The 17,332-nt window shown below is 44.6% G+C and overlaps 3 protein-coding genes across 3 annotated transcripts in view; all 3 read right to left on the bottom strand.

Annotated features, from left to right (window-relative positions):
- Nucleotides 1–2,560: 2,560 nt before the first annotated feature.
- On the bottom strand, nt 2,561–4,218 carry LOC147159650 (uncharacterized). The gene is made up of 2 exons (XM_086059071.1): nt 3,553–4,218; nt 2,561–2,962 (listed from the first exon to the last, which is right to left on the bottom strand). Exons 1-2 carry the CDS (start codon nt 4,216–4,218, stop codon nt 2,561–2,563), a joined length of 1,068 nt encoding a protein of 355 aa, XP_085915197.1.
- Nucleotides 4,219–4,264: 46 nt separating this feature from the next.
- LOC147159649 (uncharacterized) lies at nt 4,265–6,528 on the bottom strand. The gene is made up of 3 exons (XM_086059070.1): nt 5,572–6,528; nt 5,128–5,442; nt 4,265–4,462 (listed from the first exon to the last, which is right to left on the bottom strand). Exons 1-3 carry the CDS (start codon nt 6,526–6,528, stop codon nt 4,265–4,267), a joined length of 1,470 nt encoding a protein of 489 aa, XP_085915196.1.
- A 4,861-nt stretch (nt 6,529–11,389) lies between these two features.
- Nucleotides 11,390–17,332, bottom strand: part of LOC147159648 (uncharacterized) — a 47,162-nt gene continuing 41,219 nt past the window's right edge. Inside the window, exons 72-78 of the mRNA XM_086059370.1 lie at nt 16,196–17,254; nt 16,048–16,112; nt 12,813–12,988; nt 12,410–12,615; nt 12,031–12,092; nt 11,806–11,954; nt 11,390–11,723 (exon numbers count right to left, since the gene is read on the bottom strand). Of these exons, the coding sequence (XP_085915496.1) occupies nt 11,635–11,723; nt 11,806–11,954; nt 12,031–12,092; nt 12,410–12,615; nt 12,813–12,988; nt 16,048–16,112; nt 16,196–17,254 (1,806 nt within the window). The 3' untranslated portion in view covers nt 11,390–11,634. The remainder of the gene's footprint in view (nt 11,724–11,805; nt 11,955–12,030; nt 12,093–12,409; nt 12,616–12,812; nt 12,989–16,047; nt 16,113–16,195; nt 17,255–17,332) is intronic.

Here is a 17,332-nt window from a genome sequence, read left to right as displayed (position 1 = left end):
TAGAGCTATGGTTGTTGTTTCAGCAGGTGTCGTGACTGCCGTTGTGGTAGAGTCTCTTGTTGTGGCAACTATTGTTGTTTTGGCAGGTGTCGTCACTGCTCTGGTTGTGGCAATTTTTGTTGTGTCTGCCGTTGCTGTAGCAGCGCTTGTTGTTTCTGCAGATGTCGTGACTGCCAATGTTGTTGAGTCTTCTGTTGTGGCGGCTGTTGTTATTTCTGCAGGTGTCATCATTGCTGTTGTAATGGCAACTGTTGTTGTTTCGGCAGGTGTTGTATCAACGCTTGTTGTTTCCTCAGATGTCGTGACTGCCGATGTTGTAGAGTCTGTTGTTGTGGCAACTGTTGTTGTTCCTGGAGATTCCGTCACTGCTGTGGTTGTTGCAACTGTTGTTGTTTCTGCCTTTGTTGTAGCAGTGCTTGTTTCCACAGATGTTGTGGCAGCTGTTGTTGTTTCGGCAGGTATTGTAGCGGCGCTTGTTGTTTCCGCAGATGTTGTGACTGCCGATGTTGTAGAGTCTGTTGTTGTGGCAACTTTTGTTGTTTCGGCAGGTGTCGTCACTGCTGTGGTTATGGCAACTTTTGTTGTTTCGGCAGGTGTCGTCACTGCTCTGGTTGTGGTAACTGTTGTTGTTTGGGCAGGTGTCGTCATTGCTTTGGTTGTGGCAATTTTTGTTGTTTCTGCTTCTGTTGTAGCACCGCTTGTTTCCGCAGATGTTGTGACTGCCGATGTTGGAGAGTGTGTTGTTGTGGCAACTGTTGTTGTTTGGGCAGGTGTTGTCACTGTTGTGGTTGTGGCAACTGTTGTTGTTTCTGCTGTTGTTGTAGCAGCGCTTGTTTCAGAAGATGTTGTGACTGCTGATGTTGTCGAGTCTGTTGTTGTGGCAACTGCTGTTGTTTGGGCAGGTGTCGTCACTGCTGTGGTCGTGACAACTTTTGTTGTTTCAGCAGGTGTTTTCACTGCTGTTGTTGTCGCAAATGGTGTTGTTTCTGAAGGTGCTGTCACTGCTGTTGTTGTGGCAGCTCTTGTTGTTTCTGCCTCTGTTAGAGCTATGGTTGTTGTTTCAGCAGGTGTCGTGACTGCCGTTGTGGTAGAGTCTCTTGTTGTGGCAACTATTGTTGTTTTGGCAGGTGTCGTCACTGCTCTGGTTGTGGCAATTTTTGTTGTGTCTGCCGTTGCTGTAGCAGCGCTTGTTGTTTCTGCAGATGTCGTGACTGCCGATGTTGTTGAGTCTTCTGTTGTGGCGGCTGTTGTTATTTCTGCAGGTGTCATCATTGTTGTTGTAATGGCAACTGTTGTTGTTTCGGCAGGTGTTGTATCAACGCTTGTTGTTTCCACAGATGTCGTGACTGCCGATGTTGTAGAGTCTGTTGTTGTGGCAACTGTTGTTGTTCCTGGAGATTCCGTCACTGCTGTGGTTGTTGCAACTGTTGTTGTTTCTGCCGTTGTTGTAGCAGTGCTTGTTTCCACAGATGTTGTGGCAGCTGTTATTGTTTCGGCAGGTATTGTAGCGGCGCTTGTTGTTTCCGCAGATGTTGTGACTGCCGATGTTGTAGAGTCTGTTGTTGTGGCAACTTTTGTTGTTTCAGCAGGTGTCGTCACTGCTGTGGTTATGGCAACTTTTGTTGTTTCAGCAGGTGTCGTCACTGCTCTGGTTGTGGCAACTGTTGTTGTTTGGGCAGGTGTTGTATCAACGCTTGTTGTTTCCGCAGATGTTGTGACTGCCGATGTTGTAGAGTCTGTTGTTGTGGCAACTTTTGTTGTTTCGGCAGGTGTCGTCACTGCTGTGGTTATGGCAACTTTTGTTGTTTCGGCAGGTGTCGTCAATGCTCTGGTTGTGGCAACTGTGTTTTCTGCAGTTGTAGCAACTGTTGTTGTTTGGGCAGGTGTCGTCATTGCTTTGGTTGTGGCAATTGTTGTTGTTTCTGCTGTTGTTGTAGCAGCGCTTGTTTCAGAAGATGTTGTGACTGCTGATGTTGTCGAGTCTGTTGTTGTGGCAACTGCTGTTGTTTGGGCAGGTGTCGTCACTGCTGTGGTTGTGGCAACTGTTGTTGTTTCTGCTGTTTTTGTAGCAGCGCTTGTTTCAGAAGATGTTGTGACTGCTGATGTTGTCGAGTCTGTTGTTGTGGCAACTGCTGTTGTTTGGGCAGGTGTCGTCACTGCTGTGGTCGTGACAACTTTTGTTGTTTCAGCAGGTGTTTTCACTGCTGTTGTTGTGGCAAATGGTGTTGTTTCTGAACGTGCTGTCACTGCTGTTGTTGTGGCAACTCTTGTTGTTTCTGCCTCTGTTAGAGCTATGGTTGTTGTTTCAGCAGGTGTCGTGACTGCCGTTGTGGTAGAGTCTCTTGTTGTGGCAACTATTGTTGTTTTGGCAGGTGTCGTCACTGCTCTGGTTGTGGCCATTTTTGTTGTGTCTGCCGTTGCTGTAGCAGCGCTTGTTGTTTCTGAAGATGTCGTGACTGCCGATGTTGTTGAGTCTTCTGTTGTGGCGGCTGTTGTTATTTCTGCAGGTGTCATCATTGCTGTTGTAATGGCAACTGTTGTTGTTTCGGCAGGTGTTGTATCAACGCTTGTTGTTTCCACAGATGTCGTGACTGCCGATGTTGTAGAGTCTGTTGTTGTGGCAACTGTTGTTGTTCCTGGAGATTCCGTCACTGCTGTGGTTGTTGCAACTGTTGTTGTTTCTGCCGTTGTTGTAGCAGTACTTGTTTCCACAGATGTTGTGGCAGCTGTTGTTGTTTCGGCAGGTATTGTAGCGGCGCTTGTTGTTTCCGCAGATGTTGTGACTGCCGATGTTGTAGAGTCTGTTGTTGTGGCAACTTTTGTTGTTTCGGCAGGTGTCGTCACTGCTCTGGTTGTGGCAACTGTGTTTTCTGCAGTTGTAGCAACTGTTGTTGTTTGGGCAGGTGTCGTCATTGCTTTGGTTGTGGCAATTGTTGTTGTTTCTGCTGTTGTTGTAGCAGCGCTTGTTTCAGAAGATGTTGTGACTGCTGATGTTGTCGAGTCTGTTGTTGTGGCAACTGCTGTTGTTTGGGCAGGTGTCGTCACTGCTCTGGTTGTGGCAATTTTTGTTGTGTTTGCCGTTGCTGTAGCAGCGCTTGTTGTTTCTGCAGATGTCGTGACTGCCGATGTTGTTGAGTCTTCTGTTGTGGCGGCTGTTGTTATTTCTGCAGGTGTCATCATTGCTGTTGTAATGGCAACTGTTGTTGTTTCGGCAGGTGTTGTATCAACGCTTGTTGTTTCCACAGATGTCGTGACTGCCGATGTTGTAGAGTCTGTTGTTGTGGCAACTGTTGTTGTTCCTGGAGATTCCGTCACTGCTGTGGTTGTTGCAACTGTTGTTGTTTCTGCCGTTGTTGTAGCAGTGCTTGTTTCCACAGATGTTGTGGCAGCTGTTGTTGTTTCGGCAGGTATTGTAGCGGTGCTTGTTGTTTCCGCAGATGTTGTGACTGCCGATGTTGTAGAGTCTGTTGTTGTGGCAACTTTTGTTGTTTCGGCAGGTGTCGTCACTGCTGTGGTTATGGCAACTTTTGTTGTTTCGGCAGGTGTCGTCACTGCTCTGGTTGTGGCAACTGTTGTTGTTTCGGCAGGTGTCGTCATTGCTTTGGTTGTCGCAATTGTTGTTGTTTCTGCTTCTGTTGTAGCACCGCTTGTTTCCGCAGATGTTGTGACTGCCGATGTTGGAGAGTGTGTTGTTGTGGCAACTGTTGTTGTTTGGGCAGGTGTTGTCACTGTTGTGGTTGTGGCAACTGTTGTTGTTTCTGCTGTTGTTGTAGCAGCGCTTGTTTCAGAAGATGTTGTGACTGCTGATGTTGTCGAGTCTGTTGTTGTGGCAACTGCTGTTGTTTGGGCAGGTGTCGTCACTGCTGTGGTCGTGACAACTTTTGTTGTTTCAGCAGGTGTTTTCACTGCTGTTGTTGTCGCAAATGGTGTTGTTTCTGAAGGTGCTGTCACTGCTGTTGTTGTGGCAGCTCTTGTTGTTTCTGCCTCTGTTAGAGCTATGGTTGTTGTTTCAGCAGGTGTCGTGACTGCCGTTGTGGTAGAGTCTCTTGTTGTGGCAACTATTGTTGTTTTGGCAGGTGTCGTCACTGCTCTGGTTGTGGCAATTTTTGTTGTGTCTGCCGTTGCTGTAGCAGCGCTTGTTGTTTCTGCAGATGTCGTGACTGCCGATGTTGTTGAGTCTTCTGTTGTGGCGGCTGTTGTTATTTCTGCAGGTGTCATCATTGTTGTTGTAATGGCAACTGTTGTTGTTTCGGCAGGTGTTGTATCAACGCTTGTTGTTTCCACAGATGTCGTGACTGCCGATGTTGTAGAGTCTGTTGTTGTGGCAACTGTTGTTGTTCCTGGAGATTCCGTCACTGCTGTGGTTGTTGCAACTGTTGTTGTTTCTGCCGTTGTTGTAGCAGTGCTTGTTTCCATAGATGTTGTGGCAGCTGTTATTGTTTCGGCAGGTATTGTAGCGGCGCTTGTTGTTTCCGCAGATGTTGTGACTGCCGATGTTGTAGAGTCTGTTGTTGTGGCAACTTTTGTTGTTTCAGCAGGTGTCGTCACTGCTGTGGTTATGGCAACTTTTGTTGTTTCAGCAGGTGTCGTCACTGCTCTGGTTGTGGCAACTGTTGTTGTTTGGGCAGGTGTCGTCATTGCTTTGGTTGTGGCAATTGTTGTTGTTTCTGCTTCTGTTGTAGCACCGCTTGTTTCCGCAGATGTTGTGACTGCCGATGTTGGAGAGTGTGTTGTTGTGGCAACTGTTGTTGTTTGGGCAGGTGTTGTCACTGTTGTGGTTGTGGCAACTGTTGTTGTTTCTGCTGTTGTTGTAGCAGCGCTTGTTTCAGAAGATGTTGTGACTGCTGATGTTGTCGAGTCTGTTGTTGTGGCAACTGCTGTTGTTTGGGCAGGTGTCGTCACTGCTGTGGTCGTGACAACTTTTGTTGTTTCAGCAGGTGTTTTCACTGCTGTTGTTGTCGCAAATGGTGTTGTTTCTGAAGGTGCTGTCACTGCTGTTGTTGTGGCAGCTCTTGTTGTTTCTGCCTCTGTTAGAGCTATGGTTGTTGTTTCAGCAGGTGTCGTGACTGCCGTTGTGGTAGAGTCTCTTGTTGTGGCAACTATTGTTGTTTTGGCAGGTGTCGTCACTGCTCTGGTTGTGGCAATTTTTGTTGTGTCTGCCGTTGCTGTAGCAGCGCTTGTTGTTTCTGCAGATGTCGTGACTGCCGATGTTGTTGAGTCTTCTGTTGTGGCGGCTGTTGTTATTTCTGCAGGTGTCATCATTGTTGTTGTAATGGCAACTGTTGTTGTTTCGGCAGGTGTTGTATCAACGCTTGTTGTTTCCACAGATGTCGTGACTGCCGATGTTGTAGAGTCTGTTGTTGTGGCAACTGTTGTTGTTCCTGGAGATTCCGTCACTGCTGTGGTTGTTGCAACTGTTGTTGTTTCTGCCGTTGTTGTAGCAGTGCTTGTTTCCACAGATGTTGTGGCAGCTGTTATTGTTTCGGCAGGTATTGTAGCGGCGCTTGTTGTTTCCGCAGATGTTGTGACTGCCGATGTTGTAGAGTCTTTTGTTGTGGCAACTTTTGTTGTTTCAGCAGGTGTCGTCACTGCTGTGGTTATGGCAACTTTTGTTGTTTCAGCAGGTGTCGTCACTGCTCTGGTTGTGGCAACTGTTGTTGTTTGGGCAGGTGTCGTCATTGCTTTGGTTGTGGCAATTGTTGTTGTTTCTGCTTCTGTTGTAGCACCGCTTGTTTCCGCAGATGTTGTGACTGCCGATGTTGGAGAGTGTGTTGTTGTGGCAACTGTTGTTGTTTGGGCAGGTGTTGTTACTGTTGTGGTTGTGGCAACTGTTGTTGTTTCTGCTGTTGTTGTAGCAGCGCTTGTTTCAGAAGATGTTGTGACTGCTGATGTTGTCGAGTCTGTTGTTGTGGCAACTGCTGTTGTTTGGGCAGGTGTCGTCACTGCTGTGGTCGTGACAACTTTTGTTGTTTCAGCAGGTGTTTTCACTGCTGTTGTTGTGGCAAATGGTGTTGTTTTTGAAGGTGCTGTCACTGCTGTTGTTGTGGCAACTCTTGTTGTTTCTGCCTCTGTTAGAGCTATGGTTGTTGTTTCAGCAGGTGTCGTGACTGCCGTTGTGGTAGAGTCTCTTGTAGTGGCAACTATTGTTGTTTTGGCAGGTGTCGTCACTGCTCTGGTTGTGGCAATTTTTGTTGTGTCTGCCGTTGCTGTAGCAGCGCTTGTTGTTTCTGCAGATGTCGTGACTGCCGATGTTGTTGAGTCTTCTGTTGTGGCGGCTGTTGTTATTTCTGCAGGTGTCATCATTGCTGTTGTAATGGCAACTGTTGTTGTTTCGGCAGGTGTTGTATCAACGCTTGTTGTTTCCACAGATGTTGTGACTGCCGATGTTGTAGAGTCTGTTGTTGTGGCAACTTTTGTTGTTTCGGCAGGTGTCGTCACTGCTGTGGTTAGGGCAACTTTTGTTGTTTCGGCAGGTGTCGTCACTGCTCTGGTTGTTGTAACTGTTGTTGTTTGGGCAGGTGTCGTCATTGCTTTGGTTGTGGCAATTGTTGTTGTTTCTGCTTTTGTTGTAGCACCGCTTGTTTCCGCAGATGTTGTGACTGCCGATGTTGGAGAGTCTGTTGTGTCAATTGTTTCGGCCTGTGTCGAAACTTCTCTGGTTGTAGCCATTTTTGTTATTTCTGCCGTTGTTGTGACCGCGCTTGTTTCAGCAGATGTTGTCGAGTCTGTTGTTGTGGCAACTGCTGTTGTTTGGGCAGGTGTCGTCACTGCTGTGGTTATGGCAACTTTTGTTGTTTCGGCAGGTGTCGTCACTGCTGTTGTTGCGGCAACTGTTGTTGTTTCTGCCGCTGTAGCAGCGCTTGTTGTGTCCGCAGATATTGTAACTGACGGTGTCGTAGAGTCTGTTGTTGTTATAATTGTTTTGGCCGGTGTCGTTCCCTCTCTTGTAGTGGCAATTTTTGTTGTGTCATTTGTTGCTGTAGCAGCGCTTGTTGTTTCTGCAGATGTTGTGACTGCCGATGTTGTCAAGTCTGTTGTCGTTTCGGCAGGTGTTGTAGCAGAGCTTGTTGTTTCCACAGATGTTGTGACTGCCGGTGTTGTAGAACCTGTTGTTATGTCTGCTTTTGTTGTAGCAGCGCTTGTTGTTTTGGCAGGTGTTGTCACTGCTGTGGTTGTGGCAGCCATTGTTTCGGCAGGTGTCATCATTGCTGTTGCTATGGCAGTTGTTGTTTCTGCCATTTTTGTAGCAACTGTTGTTTCCGCAGGTGTCGTCACTGCTGTGGTTGTGGCAACTGTTGTTGTTTCTGCCATTGTTGTAGCAACTGTTGTTTCAGCAAGTGTCGTCACTGCTGTTGTTCTGGCAACGTTTGTTGTTTCGGCAGGTGTCGTCACTGCCGTGGTTGCGGCAACTGTTGTTTCTGCCGTTGTTTCGGCAGATGTGGTGACTATCGATGTCATAGAGTCTGTTGTTGTGGCAATTGGTGCTTTGGTCGGTGTCGTCATTGCTGGTGTTGCGGCAACTGTTGTTGTTTCTGCCAGTGTTGGTATAGCAGCTCTTGTTGTTTCTACAGATGCTGTGATTGCCGTTGTAGATTCTGTTTTTGTAGCCACGGTCATTTTTTCCTTAGGTGTTGTCTCGGCAATTGTCCCTGCAGTTGTTGTTGGCTCAGGCGTTGTCATTGGGCTCGACGTTGGTCCTTGTGCACTGGCTTTTCCCAAACCTTTGTTGTGGAAAAAAACGACTTATGAATCCTTTTCTATTTTATACAGGAGTATATAACACATGTGACTCGCTGTGTTTGAACAGATCAAGTTACCTGTTAGAATCAGGAATGTTGCCATCATCCATCGAATGAGCATCTTGTTTGGTTGGTTCTATACAATGGAGAAAATTTATTTAACAAACATGCAGATGGGTGGCACCTATGTGTGCCCTTACAATATTTATTCCGACTCATTGAAATATTCTAATAAACTAATATATTTCCTATAATTAAATGAAAAAATATTTTTTTAAATGGCATGTCACAATATCCCACCACACACACATTTGTTAGTATTGTTATTGTAAATTAAAACATTATCAATAAAAATAGATTTTTTTTATTTATAAAATGAGATAGAATTTGAGTTTGGGAAAAAATGAATAATTGAAACATGCACTTTTCATTTGTCTTACACACTTTCCATAATTTTGCTAAAATTATTTAAAATATTGATATGTTCTATATATATAGTATTACATAAATATATGTATATACTGCTTTGTTTTCCCTTCAGTTTTTGTTTAAAACAAGTTATAAATACAATTGAAAAACTGTTTTGAAAATTAATACTTTAAAATTATAAATCCTGCGTATCACGTTGGTTCAACTTATTAATTATATTGCTAAATGATTTAATATGCATTAGGAAATATTTCATAAATCAACAAAAACAATGAAAATACTAATTCATACTGTTAAGTTAAATAAAAACTACTAAAAAAAATTGGCTTGGAAAAACACTACCAGAAATTACATTTACAAAAGAATACATACCTGAAATTATGATAAATAAAATCAATCCTGAAATTAATCTTGCGGTTTCCTCTTTTTCCTTTTTTTGTATTTTCGTATTTCCAGTTTGAGGCTTCACCTTGTTGACTGTCACCATGTATCTTTCTCAGCGGTTTTTATAATGCAACGCTACAAAAGGCGTTGGGCCTGACCCCAAGGTGATGCATTTGGCAGCAATGTTGTAAAACATTATTGAACAATTCCTGGATCAGGGCTGTCAGCTGTCACTCACACCCTCCTTTCTTTTGTCGCTTGGCATTCCACTCGATTTCCAACAAGCAAATAAAGAATGAGCAATGCGGGCGGAACCCTATGTGTCGCTCACTTATATAAAAAAACAAAACAAAAAAACTAAACAAAATCTTCATATGGTATAAGTAGTGGTGGGATTAATGTAATTAAATTACTTAATTACATAATTGGTGTTTATTTTTCCGGCAACTTTTTACCTATCACCTACATTGGAAGATGCATATATGTGGTTTCTATTTATTACATGATCAAATTATGTTGGTTTATGTTGGTTCGGGGGATGAATGAACTTATTTTATTATTATTTATTATTTTATTATTATATCGGATAATGATATGATGTAAAAAAAAAAAAAAAAAAAAGTCTTCAGAGACCAACCACTAACATAGAAAAATGTGAACCAGGGAGAAATATGATTTTCCCCATTCATGGATTTATTTAAGAAAATACTCCAGTTTGATGTTGTCTGTTCCAAATATGATTGGGGGTGAATGTGTTCTTTTTATCGTGCCAACTTCCAAGTGATTTTTTTCCCCCTTCTCAGTGCACAGATTGTGTAAGTTAACGAAAGGAAAAATAATTTCTGTGTGTAAATATTGTCAAAATGGGTATTGAAGATGTATGAAAACACATTTTTGCTTTTGTAATTAATTGCATTTCAGAGTCTGTACTGTATGTAGTTACTACTACTTTTACCAGAGTATTTTTTATATACAAGTCTCTGTATTTCTGCTCAAATACAGTGTGTGAATACATCCAATATTGAGTAATTCTAATTTCCAACTATAAGGTGGCTAATTTTAGTGACAACGATGCACTCCCAGGGTTCTATTGTACCACACCAATGCGAAAAAAAATGATCCCCGTGACGTCTGTTTTCATTCATGTCACACAGTTGTTGGTTTAACATTTGTAATGTCGCACTTTTGGAAACAAAACAATGTTCAACATATGACGCCTTCGTATTATGCACAATGCCTGCTTAATGCTGAGAAAGCCACTGATTCCATGATTCATCCCTTATGTCACGTGAAGGCAAAACTTGCACGCAAGATATTGAACTAGTAATTCGAGTTTAACGTAATTACGTTTTATTGGGAGTGATTCCTGGGGTATTGGGCTATTCAAGGTAAATAGGGACATTTACCTTAAATAGCCCAAAAAATGATTATTTATTGATGACTAAAAATGCAGATTTGTTCATCTGGACCAGGCTTAGGGAACCCTGGTCCTCAAGAGCCACTACCCTGCCTGTTTTCCATGTCTCCCTCCTCCAACACAGCTGACACATGTTATCAGCTCATCAGCAAGCTCTGCAGAAGCCTGATAACGATCAAATCATCAAATCAGCTGTGTTGGTGGAGGGAGACATGGAAGACAGGCAGGACAGTGGCTCTCGGGGACCAGGGTTGCCTACCCCTGATCTAGATTGTACATACCAGCTTTTCAACTTTATGGCACAAAGCACATTGAGGAACCTGTTGTGATACGTTTTCTTGACATCGCAGAAGGCTTGTTGACCTGAACCGCACACTGAATCCCTGCTCTGTATTAAATATAATGTTCATATTGGAAAGAAAAAATGTCACTGCCATCTCGCGATGAAACGCAAAACCACAGAATGGACACAGAATTTTACATTTTTCCTGCCCACAATGGCTTTAATTCTTATATAGTGTGCAATAACTTTCATTTGTATTCAGTGTACAGTGTTTCCTCGCTATAACGCGGGCTCACTTTTTGCGGCCTCACTTTATTGCAGATTTTTTTGGGTGCAATTTTTCCTTGCATTTTTTTTTTCAGTAATGTACCTACTTTATTAAACTTATGAAGGTTTGAACAATGAGAATGTTTAAACAAGAGAGAAATGTGGAAAAAATGTAAATGCCTCACTAACAAAAATGTATAAACTGTGTGGTGAGGAATTTTAGAGCATTAAAACATTTATAATATACGTAAAATATAAAGCTAACTCCTTCGCGGATATCATTTATATTACGGGTATTTTTTGGAACCTAACCCCAGTGGAAAACGAGGGAACACTGTACAACAAATTTAATTTGTCTCAGTGTACAAAGTCTTAAATTCTTATAGTGTCCAAGGTTTTATATGTATAAAGTCAGTGGCCAGACAACAAATAATAGAGAACAGTGTTGGTAAATCCCAGAAAAATTTTAGTAATTAGTTCTTAGTCACAGTCACAATTTTCATATCGCTACTCATGAGTTGTTGTTTTTTTCACATTTCCTGAAGTGTCCAAAGGCTTTAATTATTATATACTGTACAAAGGCTTTGTTCTTATACAATTTACAAAGGATTTAATTAGTATAAGTTTTTAATTTTTAAAGATTTAAATTCTTGGTCCTATACAGTGTGCAAATACTTTACATTTTATACAGTGACCACTTGAATTTGTAAAGTGTCTAAAGACTTTAATTCTTATACAGTGTACAAAGCTTTAATTTGTATAGTGTCGACAAGCTTTCATTTTCATACAGTGTCTAAATGCTTTAATTCTTATACAGTGTGCAAAAGCTTTGATTTGTGTACAGAGTAAAAATGCTTTTATTAGTAGACACAGTGTACAAAGGCTTTTATTTGTATGCAGTTTCAAAAATTTCTTATAGTGTTTAAAGGCTTTAATTCTTATACAGTGTTCAAAGGTTTTAATTATTATACAGTGTTCATTAAAGTTATAGATTCCCAGAAATTATATCATACAACATTACCATACACATGTAACTTAATGATCAGGCAATCGGCGAGCCCGAGGGACCAGTTTTGGGCCCCCTGATCCTAATTTGGTGAAGCAGCCCAAAGATGCTACTGCTGACTCGCCAGTAACCATGACAACAGCACCATGCCACATGCAGTGATGAGGCTCGTCTTCTGGCTCGCTCCACTGGAGACCACTATTTTAAAAAGAGGGGGGGGGGGGGGAGAAAGTAAGCCGATACCAATTATGCAAAAAACACTTTTATTAAAATAGCTTACGCATGCCATCCACAAAAATGGATGTGGGGTCCACGTTGAAGGCCGTGATGTTGGGTGCAGCATTGATCAAAACGCGACCAATGGCATTATTGCTGGGCACTAAGTCAGATGCGAATCTCAAGTCCATGTTGTTGATAATGGAGCCATTACTGGGGGGAAAAAATTATAATACTGAGTCATAAGTATGAATATCTTATGCTTTTATTGTTGTTTTTTGTACAATACCTGAATGATGTTACTGCCAGGTCTTTAAATGAAGAAAATGTGACTTTGAAGAGTGGTTCAAGCTGTGGGAAAAGTATCATAATGTATCAGCTTTGTTTCTTTTCTTCTTCTCATCATTCACAAAAGAAGATTTTGAACTTGCAACTAAATTATTGTGAATGCTTGAGTCCCAGAATTCAATCAAACTAACACTTTTGTAAGCTTCGTAATGCTTTTGTCGTTGTGCAAGTGCGAAGAAACATGCGTTCATGTAATAATACATATTTTAAAATCCAATAAAATTGGTGAAGATTCTTTATTCTGATTGTATTGTGAATCCCAAAACAAAAAGTTGTTTTCCTTTTTTAAATTGGGTGAGGGTGCATTGCAAGTGTCTCACCGTCGTCTTGATGATCGCTGCTCGGTTGATAAACACGGAAGACGACTGATTGAGCAAGTCGCTCGTGAACGTCTCGCCAACGGACGTAAACGTCAAAGTCTGCGTAGTGAGTGACGTGGTGCTACTAGTAGGTTTCTTGGTTGCCGTTGTTCCTGGGGCTGCAGTGGCGTTGGGGTTTGCTGTCGAATTTGTTTTGTGCAGAGATTCTGGAAATACAATCGGAAGACACTTGGTTAAAATTTGTCCCCACAACAAATGTACTAAAACAAAAACTAAGACTACAAAAAATGCTACTACTAGTAGTACCTGTTAAACGGCCAAACTGATGGCACAAAAAATGTCAAATGTACAAAAAGGGTTTGAACATCACGACAGCTGCTATATGTCGAGGCGGTAAACTCACGAATGACTTCAAGGGTTTCAGCATTAATGCTGATGTTGAACGTGTTGTTGGGCTGACCAAGCGTTTCCTCTAAGGTGGTGACGACAACCTCGTCCGCAGGAGTCGAAGATGTGTTCCTGAATTCCAGTCCTACGTTCACTTGCGTGTTTTCCATTCGCGTCAATACCACAGCGCGGCTGTATTGAAAAACGTACAATGTACTCTTAGTTGGACACACCCTTATATCCATCCATCCATCCATCCATCCATCCATCCATCTTCTACCACTCATCAGGGTTGGGTCACAGGGGCAGCAGCTTTAGCAGTGAAGCCCAGACTTCCCTCTCCCCAGCCACTTCATCTAGCTCCTCTGGCAGGATCCCAAGGCATTTCCAAGCCAGCCGAGAGACATAGTCTCTCCAGCGTGTCCTGTCGGTGGGACATGCCTGGAACACCTCTCCAGGGAGGCGTCCAAGAGGCATTCAAACCAGATGCCCGAGCCACCTCAGCTGACTCTCAACGCGGAGGAGCAGCGGCTCAACTCTGAGTCCCTCCTGGATGACTGGGCGTCGGAAAAAAACTCATTTTGGCCGCTTGTATCCGGGATCTTGTTGTTTCGGTCACGATCGACAGCTCTTAACCATAGGTGAGGGTAGGAACATAGATCGATAGGTAAATCGAGAGCTTCACCTTTTCGGCTGAGCTCCTTCTTCACCACAACGGACCTATACAGAGTCTGCCTCACTGCAGACGCTGCACCGATCCACGTGTCGATCTTTCACTCCATCCTGCCCTCAATCGTGAACAAGACCCCAAGATACTTAAACTCTTCCACTTGGGGCAGGAACTCATCCCCGACCCTGAGTGGGCACTCCACCCTTTTCTGACTGAGGACCATGGTCTCGGATTTGGAGGTGCTGATCCTCATCCCAACCACTTCACACTAGGCTGAGCGAGTGAGAGTTTGAGATCGCGGCTTGAAGAAGCCAACAACACCACATCATCTGCAAAAAGCAGAGATGCAATGCTCAGACTACCCACCTCAACGCCTTGGCTACACCTAGAAACAAATCCGACTTACTGCCGGCAATGCCGACCAAACTCTGACATCGGTCGTACAGGGAACAGCCCGTATTAGGGTTTTGGTACCCCATACTCCCAAAGCACCCCACAGGACTCCCCGAGGGACACGGTCGAAAGTCCACAAAACACATGTAGACTGGTTGGGCAAACTCCCAGGCACCCTCGAGTACCCTGCCGAGGGTAAAGAGCTGGTCCACTGTTCCACGGCCGGGACGAAAACCACACTGCTCCTCCGGAATCCGAGATTCGACCTCCCGACGGACCCTCCTCTCCGGCACCGCTGAATAGACCTAACCAGGGAGGCTGAGGAGTGTGACCCTTCTATAGTTGGTACACCCCTCCAGGGGGACCACCACCCCGATCTGCCAATCCAAAGGCACTGTTCCAGATGTCCATGAGATGTTGTAGAGGCGTGTCAACCACGACAGCCCAACAACATCCAGAGCCTTTAGGAACTCCGGGCGGATCTCATCCACCACCGGGGCCTTGCCACCAAGGAACTTTCCAACCACCTCAGTGACTTTGACCCCAGAGATAGGAGGACATATAATCTCAAAATAAATGCATAAACTTACAAAACCCGAATAACAAAGGTGCGGATGAAGATGAAACCAAATCTCTGCCTATAGATGATGTCACACTGTAATATGGAGGAAAAGGAAACAAATTAGAAGCCAGAAAAATTTGATGAAAAGCATAGTGAGGATAACAACTGTACTCACCGCGGTGACTACTCTGTTTTCAAGAGCTTTGTACTGCACACTGTTGACATCATTGAATTCTTCCACAAACGGTTCCTGCAAGGTAGCCGACAGGACAACAACCGATGGTGAAGATGTGGGGATTGCTGCTGCAGTTGTTGAATTTCGAACTGTTGGCCCTTGAGTTGCAGGAACAGGGGTGCTGGTTGGCCCTTTAGAGGATTTTGCACCTTGAGTTGCAGGGACATGAGTGGTGATTGACCCTTGAGTTGCAGGGACATGGGTGCTGGTTGGCCCATGAGTGGGAGTTGGCCTTTGACTTGTAGGGACATGGGCGCTGGTTGGCCTATGAGTGGTGGCTGGCCCTTGAGTGGCGGTTGACTCTTGAGCTACAGGGACATGCGTAGTGGTTGGCCCTTGAGTTGTAGGGACATGAGTGGTGGTTGGCCCATTAGTGGTGATTGACCCTTGAGTTGCAGGGACATGGGTGCTGGTTGGCCCATGAGTGGGAGTTGGCCTTTGACTTGTAGGGACATGGGCGCTGGTTGGCCTATGAGTGGTGGCTGGCCCTTGAGTGGCGGTTGACTCTTGAGCTACAGGGACATGCGTAGTGGTTGGCCCTTGAGTTGTAGGGACATGAGTGGTGGTTGGCCCATTAGTGGTGATTGACCCTTGAGTTGCAGGGACATGGGTGCTGGTTGGCCCATGAGTGGGAGTTGGCCTTTGACTTGTAGGGACATGGGCGCTGGTTGGCCTATGAGTGGTGGCTGGCCCTTGAGTGGCGGTTGACTCTTGAGCTACAGGGACATGCGTAGTGGTTGGCCCTTGAGTTGTAGGGACATGAGTGGTGGTTGGCCCATTAGTGGTGGTTGGCCGTTGAGTTACAGGAACATGGGTGCTGGTTGGCCCATGAGTGGTGGGGACATGGGTGGCAGTTGGCTCATTTGTAGGTGATGGTCCATTTGTTGTTTCTGATGTTCCAGGTGTTGTCGAATCTGTTTGGTGTGGAGATTCTGGCAATACAATCGGAAGACACTTGGTTAACATTTTTTTCCAACAACAAATGTACTAAAACAAAAACTAAGACAACAAAAATTGTTACTTCTACTTGTTAAACACCCAAACTGATGGCACAAAAATTGACAAATGTACAAAAAGGGTGTGAACTTCACAACAGCTGCCATATGTCAAGGCGTTCACGGCTGTAAACTCACGAATGACTTCAAGGGTTTCAGCGACGATGCTGATGTTAAACATGTTGTTGGGTTGACCAAGCGTTTCCTCTAAAGTGGCGACGACAACCTTGTCCACAGGCGTCGAAGATATGTTCCTGAACTCCAATCCTACATTGACTTGCGTGTTTTCCAATTGTGTCAGTACAACAGCGCGGCTGTATTGAAAAAAAAATATGCACAATGTACTTCCAGTTGGACACACCTTTAAATATTCAAAGAACAATTGCATGAACGTACAAAACCCGAATAACGAAGGTGCGGATGAAGATAAAACCGAATCTCTGCCTGTAGATGGTGTCACACTATAACGTGGAAAAAAGGGAAACAAATTAGACGTCGGAAAAAAATTGATGAAAAGCATAGTGAGGATAACAACTGGACTGACCGCCGTGACAATTCTGTTTTCAAGAGCTTTGTACTGCGCGCTGTTGACATCATTGAATTCTTCCACAAATGGTTCCTCCAAAGTAGCCGACCAGACAACAACCGGTGGTGAAGATGTGGGGACTGCTGCTGGAGTTGTTGGATTTCGAACAGTTGGCCCTTGAGTTGTAGGGACATAACTTGTGGTTGGGCCTTCAGTGGTGGTTGGGCCTTCAGTGGTGGTTGGCCCTTGAGTTGTAGAGACATGGGTGGTAGTTAGCACTTGAGTTACAGGGACATGAGTGTCGGTTGGCCCTTGAGTGGTGGTTGGCCCTTGGGTTGTAGGGACATGAGTGGTGGTTGGCTCTTGAGTTGTAGGGACGTGGGTGGTAGTTGGCCCTTGAGTTGTAGGGAAATGAGTGGTGGTTGGCCCTTGAGTGGTGGTTGGCCCTTGAGTTACAGGAACATTGGTGGTGATTGACCCATGAATGGTGGTTGGCTCTTCAGTTGTAGGGACGTGGGTGGTAGTTGGCCCTTGAGTTGTAGGGACATGAGTGGTGGTTGGCCCTTGAATGGTGGTTGGCCCTTGAGTTACAGGAACGTTGGTGGTGATTGGCCCATGAATGGTGGTTGGCTCTTGAGTTGTAGGGACGTGGGTGGTAGTTGGCCCTTGAGTTGTAGGGAAATGAGTGGTGATTGGCCCTTGAGTTACAGGAACATTGGTGGTGATTGGCCCATGAATGGTGGTTGGCTCTTGAGTTGTTGGGACGTGGGTGGTAGTTGGCCCTTGAGTTGTAGGGACATGAGTGGTGGTTGGCCCTTGAGTGGTGGTTGGCCCTTGGGTTACAGGAACGTTGGTGGTGATTGGCCCATGAATGGTGGTTGGCTCTTGAGTTGTAGGGACGTGGGTGGTAGTTGGCCCTTGAGTTGCAGGGGCATGAGTGGTGGTTGGCCCTTGAGTTGTAGGAACACGGCTGATAGTTGGCCCGTGATTGATGGTTGGCTCTAGAGTTGAAAGGACATGGGTGGTGGGGACCTGGGTGGCAGTGGACTCATGTGTAGGTGATGGTCCATTTGTTGTCTCTGACTTTGTTTGGTGTGGAGATTCTGGCAATACAATCGGAAGACACTTGATTAAAAATGTTTCCAACAACAAATG

This window comes from Leptonotus elevatus, chromosome 17, assembly GCF_054856555.1.
Source record: "Leptonotus elevatus isolate MCC_2025b chromosome 17, RoL_Lele_1.0, whole genome shotgun sequence".
Classification (NCBI taxonomy): Eukaryota; Metazoa; Chordata; class Actinopteri; order Syngnathiformes; family Syngnathidae; genus Leptonotus; species Leptonotus elevatus.
Note: the sequence above shows the minus strand (reverse complement) of the source record. Positions and strands in the feature narration are given on the sequence as shown.

Bases quoted from the DNA above. Each gene is read 5' to 3' on its own strand.
- LOC147159649 (XM_086059070.1), bottom strand. From the start codon at position 6,528: ATGACGACACCTGCCCAAACAACAACAGTTACAACAACCAGAGCAGTG. The intron at 5,443-5,571 runs ACAACAAAAGTT...GAAACAAGCACT, and splicing joins CAGTGACGACACCTGCTGAA to GCTACAACAACGGCAGAAAC. The intron at 4,463-5,127 runs GTGACGACACCT...GGAAACAACAAG, and splicing joins AAATTGCCACAACCAGAGCA to CGCCGCTACAATACCTGCCG.
- LOC147159650 (XM_086059071.1), bottom strand. From the start codon at position 4,218: ATGACACCTGCAGAAATAACAACAGCCGCCACAACAGAAGACTCAACA. The intron at 2,963-3,552 runs GTGACGACACCT...TTCTGAAACAAG, and splicing joins CAGTTGCCACAACCAGAGCA to CGCTGCTACAACAACAGCAG.